General features: G+C 50.5%; 1 protein-coding gene across 2 annotated transcripts in view; it reads right to left on the reverse strand.

Moving 5' to 3' along the window:
• SDK2 (sidekick cell adhesion molecule 2) overlaps positions 1-13,622 on the reverse strand; it is a 245,641-nt gene that overhangs the window by 90,658 nt on the left and 141,361 nt on the right. For both annotated transcript variants that reach the window (XM_081029413.1, XM_081029412.1), the window contains exon 3: positions 10,259-10,365. In XM_081029413.1, the coding sequence (XP_080885539.1) occupies positions 10,259-10,365 (107 nt within the window). The remainder of the gene's footprint in view (positions 1-10,258; positions 10,366-13,622) is intronic.

Genomic DNA, 13,622 nt, shown 5'->3' on the forward strand with positions numbered 1-13,622 from the left:
CTCAGATCTCAGAGTCTGGAGTCAGACAGAGCGGTCCTTCCAGCCCTGCCCTATAATGCAGCAGGGGTTTAGGTGCGAGGTGAAGGGGCGAGTCTCGGGGGCCACGTTCCCACCCCCTTGGTGGGCGGGGAGGGTGGGCACACAGAGAGGGGTGGGTCTTGGATGCTTGTACACAGGTGTGGAGATGATGTCTCTCCTAGGCCTTGGGTGTGAAGCTGCAGGGATGTATGAATATAAACACCATATTGCTCTTTTAAAACTGTGATCCCTGGCAGCTAAGGAGGGAGATACTTATCCCGGCTGTGATACTGTGTCAGCCAGGAGGGGGAACGGAGAGCAGTGGAGATGCAGGTAGGAACACTTCTGGTTGCCCACCTACCTGCTGGGGTCAGGCCGGGGAATGACTGTAATAGCAGAGCCTGGGATTTGGGGCGTGGGAAGGGCTGTTTGTGCTGACGTGCACTACTCTTGACTATTAATGTACAAATATACATCCTTGCTACTCAAACTGAGGTCTATGGGTCAGCAGCATGGGTACCACCTGGGCACCTATTAGAAATGCATAGTCTCAGGCCCCACCCAGACCTGCGGAATCAGACTCTGCATTTTAACGAGACCCCCAGGGAAGTGTATACATAGTCAAGCATGAGAAGCACTGTTGGTCCCCAAACTGGCTGCATGCCAGTGAGAATCACCCAAAGGGTTAAAACATACTGATGCTGGTGTCTCAGCCCAAACTTCTGATTTCATTGGTGGTGGGTGTGGGCTGGCCATCAGAATTCTTATGTGCAGTGAGGTTCAGACTGCTGAATGCTTCATTTTGTTTCCCAGTTGCCCACCATTCCCTCCCAAACCAAAGGGGCCACGTCCTAAGCCACCTGGTGTCTGATCACTTGAATACTATTTCGCCTTCTCCCTTCTCCCTCTTTCTTTACAGCAGAGGGAGAAGTCCCCCAACCTGGCTGCACCTCAGAATCCCCTGAGGGGCCTTTACTATTCCCAGAGGTAAGAATCTTTGGGGGTAGGTAGGACCCATTCATCAGTGTTTCTAAAGCTACTCAGGTAGTTCCAACACGAGCTGAGATTGAGAAGTACTGTGTGGGTGCAGGTCAGCTGTTCTTACACTCTGGCAGGTCTCAGAATCCCCTGGGAACTTGGTGAGCCCACAGCTTTGCTCCCACTCTTCCCCACTCCCTAGGACACGGAATGGCCCTGCTTCACCACCCCCAGGTCTCTGAGTTCTTGACTCACTCTCTGGGGATTCTGTTGCATGCCAAAGTTTGAGAACCACTGGCCCTTACTCCCCAGAGCCCTGGGCTTGAGTCTCTTCTCGCCTCAGCTAATGGTTGTGACCTCAATCTCTCTGCGAAGACTCTCACATCTGCTCTGGCACTTTCCCGAGCTCCAACACCCAACACTCAATTTCCAACAGAAAATGTTGGGCATTTCTTATCTCCTTGCCAGGCCCTCTCTTCGTTCTGTTCATAGCTCTCCACCCTAGCCACGGCTGCCCAGATCACCTAGGCTCAAAACCTTGGAGCCTTTCGTGGTACTTCCCTTAGCTTTCCCCACAAAGTCCCGCGGCTCTTCCTCTGGAATATCACTCGCATTTAGCAAGGCCCTTGTCTTCTTCCAGGCCCCACCAACAAGCTAAGCTCGCCCCATTACTCTGGCTGCATTAATCCCCCACATGGTCTCCATCAGAATCCCCCCCACCCCCCAGCCATTTTCCACACTGTTCCTGATTAATTTTTCTGACATTTTACCGGCTTGCTCAGAACCTTTGGGATCCCTTCATTGTCCCAGGAAAGTCTAAATTCCCTTGACTGGATTCAAGGTCCCGCCCTAATCTGACCCCAACCAACCTGTCCTGCCTTAATGCCCACGCCCCGTTCAGTGTTCCTCTTGCCATGTCGAATTACATCCCGCTACTCACTTCAGGCCACCAGAGTGCCACCCGAACAAGCCACAATTCACCAAGGCACCACGATTCAACAGCATCCTGGGGGAATCTAGACAATTAAGTGTCTCAAGAAATAAAATCTGCTGTTGGCAACCTTGTTCTCAATTTGGCAGGCAGTGAATGTCACAGTAGGGGCTTTGGAGTTACGGAGACCCCAGTTCAATTCTGACTTCTGTTACCTACTAGGCATGGCCTTGGGCAAAATTCTGAGTCTGCTGAGCTTGAATCTTCTCTTCTGTAACATGGAGTTAAGAAGAGTACCTTCCTCCAAGGTTGGAGTCAGGATTACATGAGATAATAGATACATGTGTCAGGCTGTATCTTGCCAAAGACGGCTGCACCAATCCTGATCTTCCATCCAACATATGCTTCTTATGAATAAATATGCTGGAAGTGATGCCACATGACTTTCAAGGCTAGGTCCTCAAAAGGATACAACTTCCACCTGGACCTCTCTCTCTCTCCAGACACTCCGATGGAATCCAGTCACCATATTGTGAGGAAGCCCAATCTATCCCACACGGCCATGGGAATGGTCCACGTGGGGAGGACCGGAGGTTGCCCAGAGGACACCCAGCATCAACAATGGACAGGTGAATGAACACGGGCGCCCTCAGATGACTTCAGCCCCTGGCTTCTGAGTCTTCCAGCTGAGACCTCAGACATCACAAAGCAGAGACAAGCCATCCCTACTGTGCTCTGTCCAGATTCAAGACTCACAGAATTGGTGAGCAGAAGAGATGATTGCTTATACACCATTTGGGGTAAGTTGTTATGCAACCATAGAAATTGGAAGAGTATCTTAAAGTGCTAAAAGTTCTAATATGTGTAGTATTAAAATATTGGAATCCTCTACATTTTTCACAGTTTAAACACCAACCTCTTTAGCAACAATTACCCCAGGCCACCCAACTAGAATTCAAGAGCAAAGACGGGTTAAGCACTGACGGACTGGGTGTCAGGTTTCTTTCTAGGTGGACTTCACATGCGTTGTCCCATTTAATCCTCTCATAATGAGAGTCTCAACTTTAATAAATACACATTTTTTAGTTGTTTGTTAATTTCTATTACTTGGCTCTGCCCGTTAAAAAAATTGCATCAATAAATCACATTGATTTCAGTTCTTACAATAATTTTATCTATTTAAGAAACTTTTCCCAGAACTCCGAAGATATATTTGAACAATTTAAAGCAATTTCATGGTAACAGTGTTTCTTTCTCCTCTCTCTAGTTTTATTAGCTCCATTTTGTCAGTGAGGAAATTAAAGCTCATGGAGATAGAGTGGCTTATCCAGGGTTAAGCAGTTAGAGCTGGGCAGGGCCAGTGTTCAAACCACCCCCCCTCCCCGTGTGTCCTCTCTGCCTCTTTCATGACTCATACCGTGCATTACAATTCTTCATGTACATTCTTTATCTATCTCTACTACACTGGAAGCTTCAAGAGGCAGTTATAGTTAGTTGTATTCATGAGCAAATCCCTACAAGATGCCTGGTCCTGTGCTTTGCACACAGTAGGTTCTCTCTAAAGCCACCCAATGCCATCATGCAACAACTCTCTATTGAGCCCTTACTGTGGGCCAGGCAGGCCTTGTGGTCGTTCTGAAGAAAGACCTGGTCCCTGCTCTCACGGAGCTTCTAGTCTGGTCAGGGAGATAGGCATACACAAGACCACCCACAAACATTCAGTGACATACTGTGACAACTGTTAGGAAGATAGAACAGGCAGCAGCAGAGGAGCTTACTTTAGACTGGGAGGTGGGATGAGGCTTCTTTGAAGCAGAGACATAAATAAAGAGTGGTGTTAGCTAGGTGTGTGTGTGTGCGCATGCACTTGCATGTGTGTAGGTGATGGTCCAGAGGGGAGAGAGGTGTGAAGGCTGGGAGGTAGGAGAGAATAGTTAGCAGAGATAAAAGAATGCCAATAAGACAGCATCATGTGTTTGTTCGGTGGATGGATGGATGTTTAGATGGATGAATGGACAGCTGGATAAGTGGAGGGAAGGAGGGAGGAGTGGAGGATGAATGATTGCATGCATGTAAGTATGTACGTATGTATGTATGTATAGTTGGATGAGTAGAGGAATGGATCGATGGAAGGAAGGAAGGAGGGAAAGAAGGAAGGAAGGAAAAATGAAGGGATGGAGGCATAGATGATTGTATACATGTATGTAGGGTGAGATGGAGGGATGAAGGACGGGCACAGCTGGCCTGGGTCCAAGTTTTGCAGTTGATGCTCTCCCCACCTTTTTATCCCACCATCTCCCCACCTCACCGTGGCTCTCGGGCCCCCAGTACCCTCCCATTCTCTCCACTTCACTTTGTCAAATGGGCTTCCTGGGTCCACTCAGGAAGCCCCCTGCCTCTGCTCATGGGCCCAGGGCACAGCCACGCATACACTGAAGAACAGTAGCAAGGGGCTATTAGAGGGTGTCCACTCAGGCTCCAGTGCAGGAGAACGGCTGGAGGAAAGGAGGGCCACACGCTGACAGGGGCTGGGATCCAGGATCTCCTAGGATAGCCCACTGACACGGAGGTAGAAACAGGTGACGTTTACTCCACATCCCCTCCAAAGCACAGGCCATGTTCTGCTTCACGGTACTGACCCAGCTTTCCCAACCAATTCCCCCACAGCAAAGAAGAGTGGGCCCGGGGCACAGCTGGACGTGGCCTAACAGTCATTCCTGATGCCTTTGTTATAACTTAAAAGGTCTTGTAAAGTATGCATTCTACTTCAGAATATATCCATTGCTTTTACATATTTTTAAAACAGTTCCTACCATGAAATATGTCATGCACACAAAAGAGCGAATGTAATTATATGTATAGTTTGAAGAAGAATGGAATGAACACTCACACACCCAGCACCCAGCTTAAGGACTAGAACTCTAACAAATCTTGTCCCCTCCCCCTCGACTTCTCTCCCAGTTACAGCCCCTCCCTTTCCCAGAGATAACTGCCGTCCTGAATGTCATTGCTTGTTTTTCTTCTTCCAGTTTCACCACATATAGGTACATTCTTAAACAATTTAAGGTTAATTTAGTCTGGTTCTAAGCCCTTAATAATACTTAGGATTATTTTGTATTTTTGTCTACTATGATTTGCTTTATCTACGCAACATTTTTTTATTTTTTTTTTTAGCTCCCTCTATGTCCCTGCACTTGGTTTAGTCATTTTCACAGCTGTCTGGACACCCATGCAGTGAGATGGCACAGCACTGCTGCAGTCTTTTACTGTGTCTTACTGTCCTGCTAAGAACCCTCTCATGTGGGTGCAACCCTCTTAGCACACGTGGCTAAGAGAATCTCCAGACATTGGGCCTAAAGGTGGAATTGCTGGGTTGCAGGGTGGGCACATGATGATTTTTTGAGATGATGCCAAACTGTTTTCCAACTCTGCACCAATTTACCAATTCACACTCCCACCAGCAGAGATGGCAGTTTCTGCCTATGCTTGGTCTTGCTAGACTCTGCCTTTTGCCAATCTGGTGGGCAATCTGTGGTTTTGTTTACTATGAAAACAATGCTTCTGCCTCCAATCAGATGGCATCCATGACTTCCACGGCATTCTGAATAACATCCAAAGTGCCAACCACACCTTAGAATGCTGCTGTCTGTCCCCAATACCCCACCTTCTCAGCACTATCTCCTCCTGTTCACTTCTGTCCCTCTGCTCCAGCCACCCTGGCCTCAGACACCCATATCCTCCCCAAGGCCTTTGCACTTCTGTTCCCTGTTCTGGGAAGACCTTACCCCTCTGTCTGTGTGCCCTACCCCTCACTTCCTTTGAGATTCTGCTCCGTATCACCTCCTCACACGGCCTCCCTCAGCCAACATTTCAAATCAGTCCCCGGCCCCATCTTCTAGCCCTCTTACCTGCTTTCATTTTTCCTTATAACACTTTAGTTTTCTTCATAGGCCTTCCATAGTCTATATTCTATTATATATGCTCCTTTTCACTTTTGTTGTCCCCACTACTTTCCTTTCCCTTTCAAGGAACATGTCTTGGTTTTGTCTCGTGTCCTCAGTGCCTAGAACAGAGCGTGGCACACAGTGGGTGGACAGCCACAGTCGGTTCACGAGTACATTAAACATTCAGGTAAAATGGGTGCTCCAGAAAGACACAGTAAGTCCTCCTGAACCACTGCACAGCCCCTAAAGAGTCTACATTCAATACTCACACTCAGATTAAGATTTAAGAAAAACAAGCCGCTTGGTGCCATTGTGGGTGTCAACCCCAGGCCACGTGACCATGGGCTTGATGACCTCCAGTCCTATTTTGTACGGGGAGTGGGGGGAGAATGGGAGGCAGGCCGGGCTCCCCGTGGGGCAGGGTGGGCTTGGTTCTGGGGCTGGGGCTCCAAGTGTGAGCCAACTGCCAACCCGGTGAGGGCTCGGGTTGGGGTCGGGATGTGGCCCAGGTGACGAGAGTCCAGAGGAAGCCACAGGATCGGAGGGGAACAACCAGTGGCCTGAGGGAAACCGTACACTGGAAAGCTCTCCCAACCCTCTCAGCCATTCGGCCCACTTGTCGCAGGCCAGGCCAGAAATTTATGGCGACTTTAAAAACACAAAGAAGACTCTGGATGGGGACAGGAAGGGAACTGGGGAGGAAGTTGATGTTTTATTGACTTCCCCTTAATTGCTGTAATTAAAAACATGTAAAGAATCTTTTTGTAATGACTTTGGCATTATCATTAGTTGTTAGCACAGCTGCCTTATTAATTTCTCATTAGAACCTAATTCCCAGGGCCTCTCTGGGAAAGGGGTGTGAACCAGGGGTGGGGCCTGCTTGGCCGGATCCCTGGAAAGAGACCCAAGGGCAGCAGTCGTGGGCACTGGCTGCTTGGCATCCCAGGACCCTGGCAGGCGGGAAGTGCCAAGGAGAGACCGAAGCACTTGGAGAGGCAGCCATACCCCATCTGGCGTCAGAACCTGTCTGGCTGGAAGAGAGGCAGACGGACAGACAGACCGATGGAGGTCTGTGGGGCACAAAGCTGGGAGAGCCCTAGGACTGGGAAAGGGTGAGGGGAAAGATTTAAGGAGGCTCCCACCCCCCAGGTCTCGCCAGTGTGCGGTGAGTCCCTGAGAGGAGTGCCCCTATAAGTGCGTCACTTGTCTCCCCCTGGCTCCAGCCCTGGACAGAAGCAGGGGTGGCTAGGAATGTACCTCAGAAGGCAGACAGAGTGAGAAAGGGTGTGATGTTTATTCCGGGATGCCTTCCCTGGTGGGCCTTGCAGAGCAAGTCTGTTCATCCCTGAGGATTCTCCAGGATGGGTGCTGTTTCTGGTTCTCAGGCACCGATTGACGAACCCTTGTGACAGCCCCACTGGGTAGGCACTAATATTAGCATTCTTTTTAGGAAGTGAAGGCACAGAGAAGTTAAGTAACTTGCCCAAGGTCACACAGCGAGGGAGAGGTGAGCTGGGATTTGAATCTGGGGCTCATGGCTGAGTCTATGGCTACACCCTACCGTTGATGGTAGTGAGGCAGGAGAAGGTGGGACAGAAATACTGGCTGTGAGAACATGGATTGTCCTCTGACCTTTCTGTGCCTCAGTTTCCCCATCTTGAATATCCCTGGAAGGTGTGCTGGGGGGTGGGAAGGGAGGCTGGATTTCGAATTCTGCGTCTTCCATAGCTAGAGAGAGAGAGTCCCCTGGAATGAGACAATTGTGTCGAGCAAGGGAGGGGACCAGGGAGTTGTGTGTCCCACTGTGGCCACCAGGGCTGAGCGAAAGCTTCGTTAACTTGTCAAGATGAGTATTTTCTTCAGCTGTCAGGCAGGAGTTCCTAGATCCCCTAACCCTTTGGCTTTACGGCCCAAAGGGCTGCAAATAGTGGTTTCCATTTTGTGCTGCTATGGAGGAAAGGGCGTAAGACCTGCAAAGTGGGCGGGTGCAGTGTGAGGGGTGAGTTCTCAGTGCCATGGGAGCTGGTGGTCGGGAATGCAGGGACCTGGGCTCCCCTCCCCTCCCCTCGTCCCCCACCTTCGGCTCCTTCAAGGTGTCCCCTGTCTCTGCGGGGCCTGGAACCACATTTGCGTAGCCAGCAGCAGCGCCATGAAGCCTGGGGGCAGCCTAGTGACAACTGTGGTTATGACCATGTCCAGAGTGCACCCCACAGCCTGCCGACACCGTAAGGTACCTGCCACCCCTTTCCCCTCACACGGGATCTCGGCAATGGCAGAGTCTCAAAGCTCCCTCATGGGTTTGGACCAGGCCCCTGCACGTCACCACCTCTTGGGGTCATCTCTGCCAGCATCACCTGGAGTGATCCAGGACCCACAGAACCTGCAGTGTGGGGATGGGGAGCTCAGGATTACCCCATTCGGGGGGTCTGTACCTGGGCAAAAGGTTACGGTGTCAGGCAGTTTGAGTCCCTGCCATCTGCTTCTCACCCCACTCTTAGGCTGGGAGCCCAGGGAGGTCTAAGCACTTCTCTGTACGTACGCAGGAAATTCCAGGTGCAACCTGGGTCCTTATGAAATGCCTCTGCTCATTATCAGTGCACCTTGCCTGTTTCTCTGCACCTGGGTCTCGTCACAACCCATCCCTTGGCTTGGGGGCAGGAGGATACCTGTGGATCTGGGAACAGGGCCCGGGCACGCGTCTGGCAACACCCCCACTGTGGGTTTATGTGTACGTGAGAAGGAGCGTGCATATTGTGGGGGGGTCAGGGGGCAGAGTCCCGGGCTCCTGGGTCCCTATCACAGCCAAGGAAGACGCATTTCAGCCACATGGCCACTGGGTTCCCTTCTTTTCTCTTTCTGATCAGCAGAGCCAGCCCAGGGAAGACTGTCACCTCAGGGGCTCTCAACTCCACAAAGTTCCTATTGTCTCCTAGGAGCCAAAGGCTTGGAATAGACACTCCCCACAACAGTCTGGACTGATTGGTGTCCTGGATGGCACTTCCAACTGCACACACATGCACACAGACACACATGTATATATTCTCACCAGCACACAGGTGAGCAAAGAGGCAGACCAATCCAGACACATTTGCACACACACGTATGAACCCACACCAGTGCATACACGTGCATGCACACGCAGTGTCTCTGGGGGCTGCCCCACGGCTGCCCGTGGCCCGCTGGACTCTGGGCACTGGTTAAATGAAGCTCCACAGGAGTCTTCCAGCCTAGACAGCAGCCCTGATCCATCATTTTAATTCAGGGCTTTTCTGCTCCTCAGAGTAAGTCGAGTCGCCTTTAGCGCTGATTTATGGGGACAAGCCGTCCTGCACTTCTGATTACAGCTGTTTTCCATAATTATTATAAACACTCTTTGGCTCACTAGAGGTTTCTTATTAGATTTCTCTTTCTATTTCTCTCCAAGTAGAAAGCTTTCTCCTGCGCTAAGTCAGAGGCAAGCCCCTGGGGGCTCTGGATGAGTGGTTGTCCTTTTAAAAAATTTTCAGAGCTCACTAGGGCTTTTTCCACACGCTCATGTCTCACTGTGCAACAGTGGACCCCTCCTCCTGGAACACCCAAAATGAAACAGCCCATATCAGGCTCATTTCTAGCACAGAGCAGCTATTTAGGACAGGGAGGGGGGAAACTGAGTCACAGGGGAGCGTGATGACTGGTGCTCTGGGGCCCTGGGTCGTGAGATGCCCTTGGGTTCTTCTGAAGCTGCCTTCCCTCTTCCATATGAGGTAGCGCTTCTGGGGATTGGTGGCACTGGGGAGAAGGCTGTTACCTTCAAAGGCTCAGCGAGGGCCTCCCACTTTACCCTCGGCCCCCCTGGCCCTTCCAAGAACCCTGACTTGTCATCTCCTGTCTCTCTTTTAGAGTTATGTGGTACCCACCGTGGGGCATCTCCCAGTGCCCTCCGAAGATCGTGGGGACCCCCACACTGTTAGTGCTCCAGGGCTGAGCGAGTTGGAGGATGGAAAAATGAAGGTCATGGGGGTGCCAAGAAAAGTGTCATAACTAGAAAGGTTCAGGTTGGCTGTTAGGAACCACCCCACCCCTAAGTGTGAGGCCAACCCCAGAGGAGGCCCTCAAAGCAGGTGATGGAGCTTCCTTTTGAAAAACAAAGCAGCTAGTCCCATTTCAAGAGTGCTGACCTCAGAGCCAGCAGATGTGTGTGTGTCATTATCAGCCGTGGAACCCTGAGAGCTGCTGCCACCTCTCTGGGCCTTGGTTCCATTAACTGCAGAAGGGGGGCCCTGGCCCAGATAAGCGGGAAGGGCCATGAACAGCACCCAGTGAGCACAGAAGGAGCATGGCTGCTGGTAAGGACCTGCAGACGCTCTCGGGCTTCGCCCACCCTGCCCACAGTCACCCGTGTACTCACAGGCCACCTGGACCTCGGTTTGCCGCTGCAGCAGAGCGCCCATCCGGTTACGCACGATACATCGGTAGAAGCCAGCGTGGGTGCGGTCCAGGCTGGTGATCATGTACCTGGGGGCAGATGAAACAGCCAGTGAACAAGTCAGGCCGCTGCAGGGAAGCCTGGGGTCAGAGGGCAGAGGTGGCCATGTCACCCTCTTCCGGAATGAAGAGCACCTGGGAGCTCTTGACTCTTTGGCCATGTCATGGGGTCACAGAAAGGTCCCTCCCAAAGGCAAGGAGGCTTTTCCTGAGGTGTCCAGGAAGTAGCCTGCACTTTCCCGTGGACGGGAGGTACTGTGCCGAGCCCTGGACCCTGGCTGTGACCAGGCCTCCCAGGGCTGTGTTGGGGCCGTTGGAGGCTGCTGTCCTCTCCTGCCTGTGATTTGTATGACTCAGAAAGGTGGCGGCATTTTATTTTGGCCAGGCATGGGACTGTGCTGTGATAGTCACTGAAATGGATGGAGGTGACAGAGACAGGGAAATTTACATGCTTCCCCAAATGCTTTGCATCGTTCCATCTTGAAAGTTATAGACAGCTCCATGGCAGCTCTGTGGAGGGAAAAGGCAGAGCCTTCTGAGCAGGACACGTTGCCTTTCCATATGTGGAGGCCCTGAGGCCAGGTGCACACACCTGGGGCGTCCCTTGGGAGCCCCCTCCAGGAGCACATGACTGCCCAGATAGCATCAGAGTCTGGTGCTGGGCGAGAGCAGGAGTGTGGTGAGCTCACCTGGCTGAGAGGCAGGGAGGACGCCAGGCTGGGTCAATGCCAGGAGCTTTTGGCAGCGAGACATGGGCAGGTGGTACCCTCTGATATGGAGGGGCTAGTTCCCCTGGCATGCTCTCTGGCACCATCTTTCCTATCCCTGGGGAATGAACAGCCCAGCACAGACCTCAGTGAATCAAGGGGTTTGTGCCGAGGGTATCTCCTCAGTCCTTGGGTGTCCTAGGGTTTGCCCAGCTGACTCAGTGGACAAGCTCATTGCCACCTGCTCCTGGGCTATGCTAACCCTGGGACAGAGCAACCTAACTCCCAGGAGTTGCCAAGTTTTCTTTGACACGAGTTCTGGCCAGGGCCCACCATCACCATCACCATCACCATCACCATCACCATCATCTCATAGCGATGATGTTGTATTAAGTACTTTTCATACTGTCTTCATTTCACACGGCATTTCCCAGATGGTTGGATAGCATGGACCAGTAACACTTAAAAAAATGGGGGTTGACATAAGATTGTGAACCTTTTACTTTGCCAAGTAAGGTCATTAAAACCAGCCACCCAAAAAGCAAACGGGAAAACAATCAAGGAACAAAACACACACACACACACACACACACACACACACACACACACACACACAAAGATAATATTAAAAAGTGCCAGGCAGGGAGACAAAAATAAATAGGAACGGTCAGCATTTTATTTATAAAGGACATTTCTGAGATCACACAAAAAAGAAACGTAACCTCAGCATAAAAGCCTTTTCAACAAATTTTATGCAAAGCCCACTACACTAGCTTCACTTTCTTCATTTTAGGTGGGCAGGTACCCACGGTTGTGGGTCTGCATTTTGAGAGCCTTCTATTTAATCTCCGCTAATCCTATGGAGAGAATACTTTTATTAGCACCCCCATTTTCAAGGTGGGGAAATCGAGGTTCAGAAATATGTCATCATTGACCTGTGGTGTCACAAGTAGTAGGAGGCAGGGCCAGGGTCCCACACAGCCTTTCTGAGTCCAAGCCCAGCTGCTAACCTGTTCAACACTGATATCACAGCTCCAAGGGCCCACCTTCCATCCTGGGACTACACAAGCCCCACCTCACAGGTGAGCATGTGACGAGCTGCCTCTGGGTCTGCAGCATCATCCAGAACCTTCTGGCTGCCCAAGCCTCTTATCTCTGCCACCGGCTGCGGCTCTTATCTGTCTGGCATTACTGTGCACAGTGTGATGATGGGGAGATAGCGGGCACCCCAGCTCTGGCAAATTTCCCGTTTTCCTCCCACCATCCTCAAGCCCATCACAGGCTCTTCCTGGCCTCTGCCCCATGTCTCCCGTGGGGAGGGTAGACAGCTTTGGGGAAACTATTTGGGCCTCGAAAGCGATGTCGTGACCTGCGAGGAAAGCTGGAGAGAGAGACTGGCTAGAAAAGCCATCTATTTTTGGAAATGGAACCAGACATTATTTAAAAGCGCCAGCAAGAGGAAAATGGACAGACATGGCCAACAAACTCACAAAAAGATGCTGAGCGTCTGTCACAATGAAATAAAGCCCAATCAAAACCATGCTGACATATCAGATTGCCGAAGATTTTCACCCACGATCACACCCAGTGTTGGCAAGAGCGAGGGGAGAGGAGTCATACCCTCAGATCGGCTGGTGGAAATGTAAATTGGTCTAGCCTTTGGGGCAAAAATCTGTCAAAATAAGAATATGCAAACCTTCTGACCTACAGGTTGCACTCTTGGGAGCTAGCCTTTTAGATATACTTGCAAAAATGTGGCAAAAACTAGGTACAAGGACGTTCTCCACTGCATTGCTTGTAATGGCAGAGATAAACAAAACTGGAAACAACCTACACGACCATCGAAAATGGGATTGGATCATTTGATGAGGTGTCGCTGTAGGCTGAACGAGGAACCTGTATGGGACGAGATAGAATGGTCTCCAAGACGCACAAAACATGGAAAGGAAGCTGGGGAAGAGGGACGAATCTGAAAATAAAAACGCGAGGCAATAAGAAGCCAAACAATAATTAGAGTTCATGGACCAAAAAAAATAAAAGTCCAAGAACAGTGTAAACGGTATGATACCCTGTGGGTAAATTGAACTAGTATACATATTTGCACACCTACAATCACATACACTCTGGCAAGTACATATAATTTTTTCAAGATGGATCCTCCAGAACATGTTATTTCCCTTTTGGGAGAGGTATCGGGGGTGGAGAGGGAGGGAAATGTCTACTTTTTGATTTTATGCCTTTCTGTGCCATCAGAATTTTCTTTATCAGGTACATATATCGCTTTTATTTTAAAAATAAAGTTAAAAATGCAACTTTGAGCATATAATTTAAGTATACATTATAAAAAAGACACCAGGGACTTACTAGGTCAGGGTTTGTTTGCTGATATCAGTGATTTGTGGTGAATTTTAAACTTTAATAATAGTAGATTTCTGCATAAGGCTCTTTGCTTCAGCCAGGAACCCCAAGGCCCACGCGGGGCTCTGAGGAAGGACAGGCTGCAGGCCCCTGGGGCTGGGCTGGCTCTGGGCCTCCTCTTGGTTCCCTTCCCCTGCAGTTAAGGACAGGTGCTTCTTGGCC

This window comes from Rhinolophus hipposideros, assembly GCF_964194185.1.
Source record: "Rhinolophus hipposideros genome assembly, chromosome: 20".
Classification (NCBI taxonomy): Eukaryota; Metazoa; Chordata; class Mammalia; order Chiroptera; family Rhinolophidae; genus Rhinolophus; species Rhinolophus hipposideros.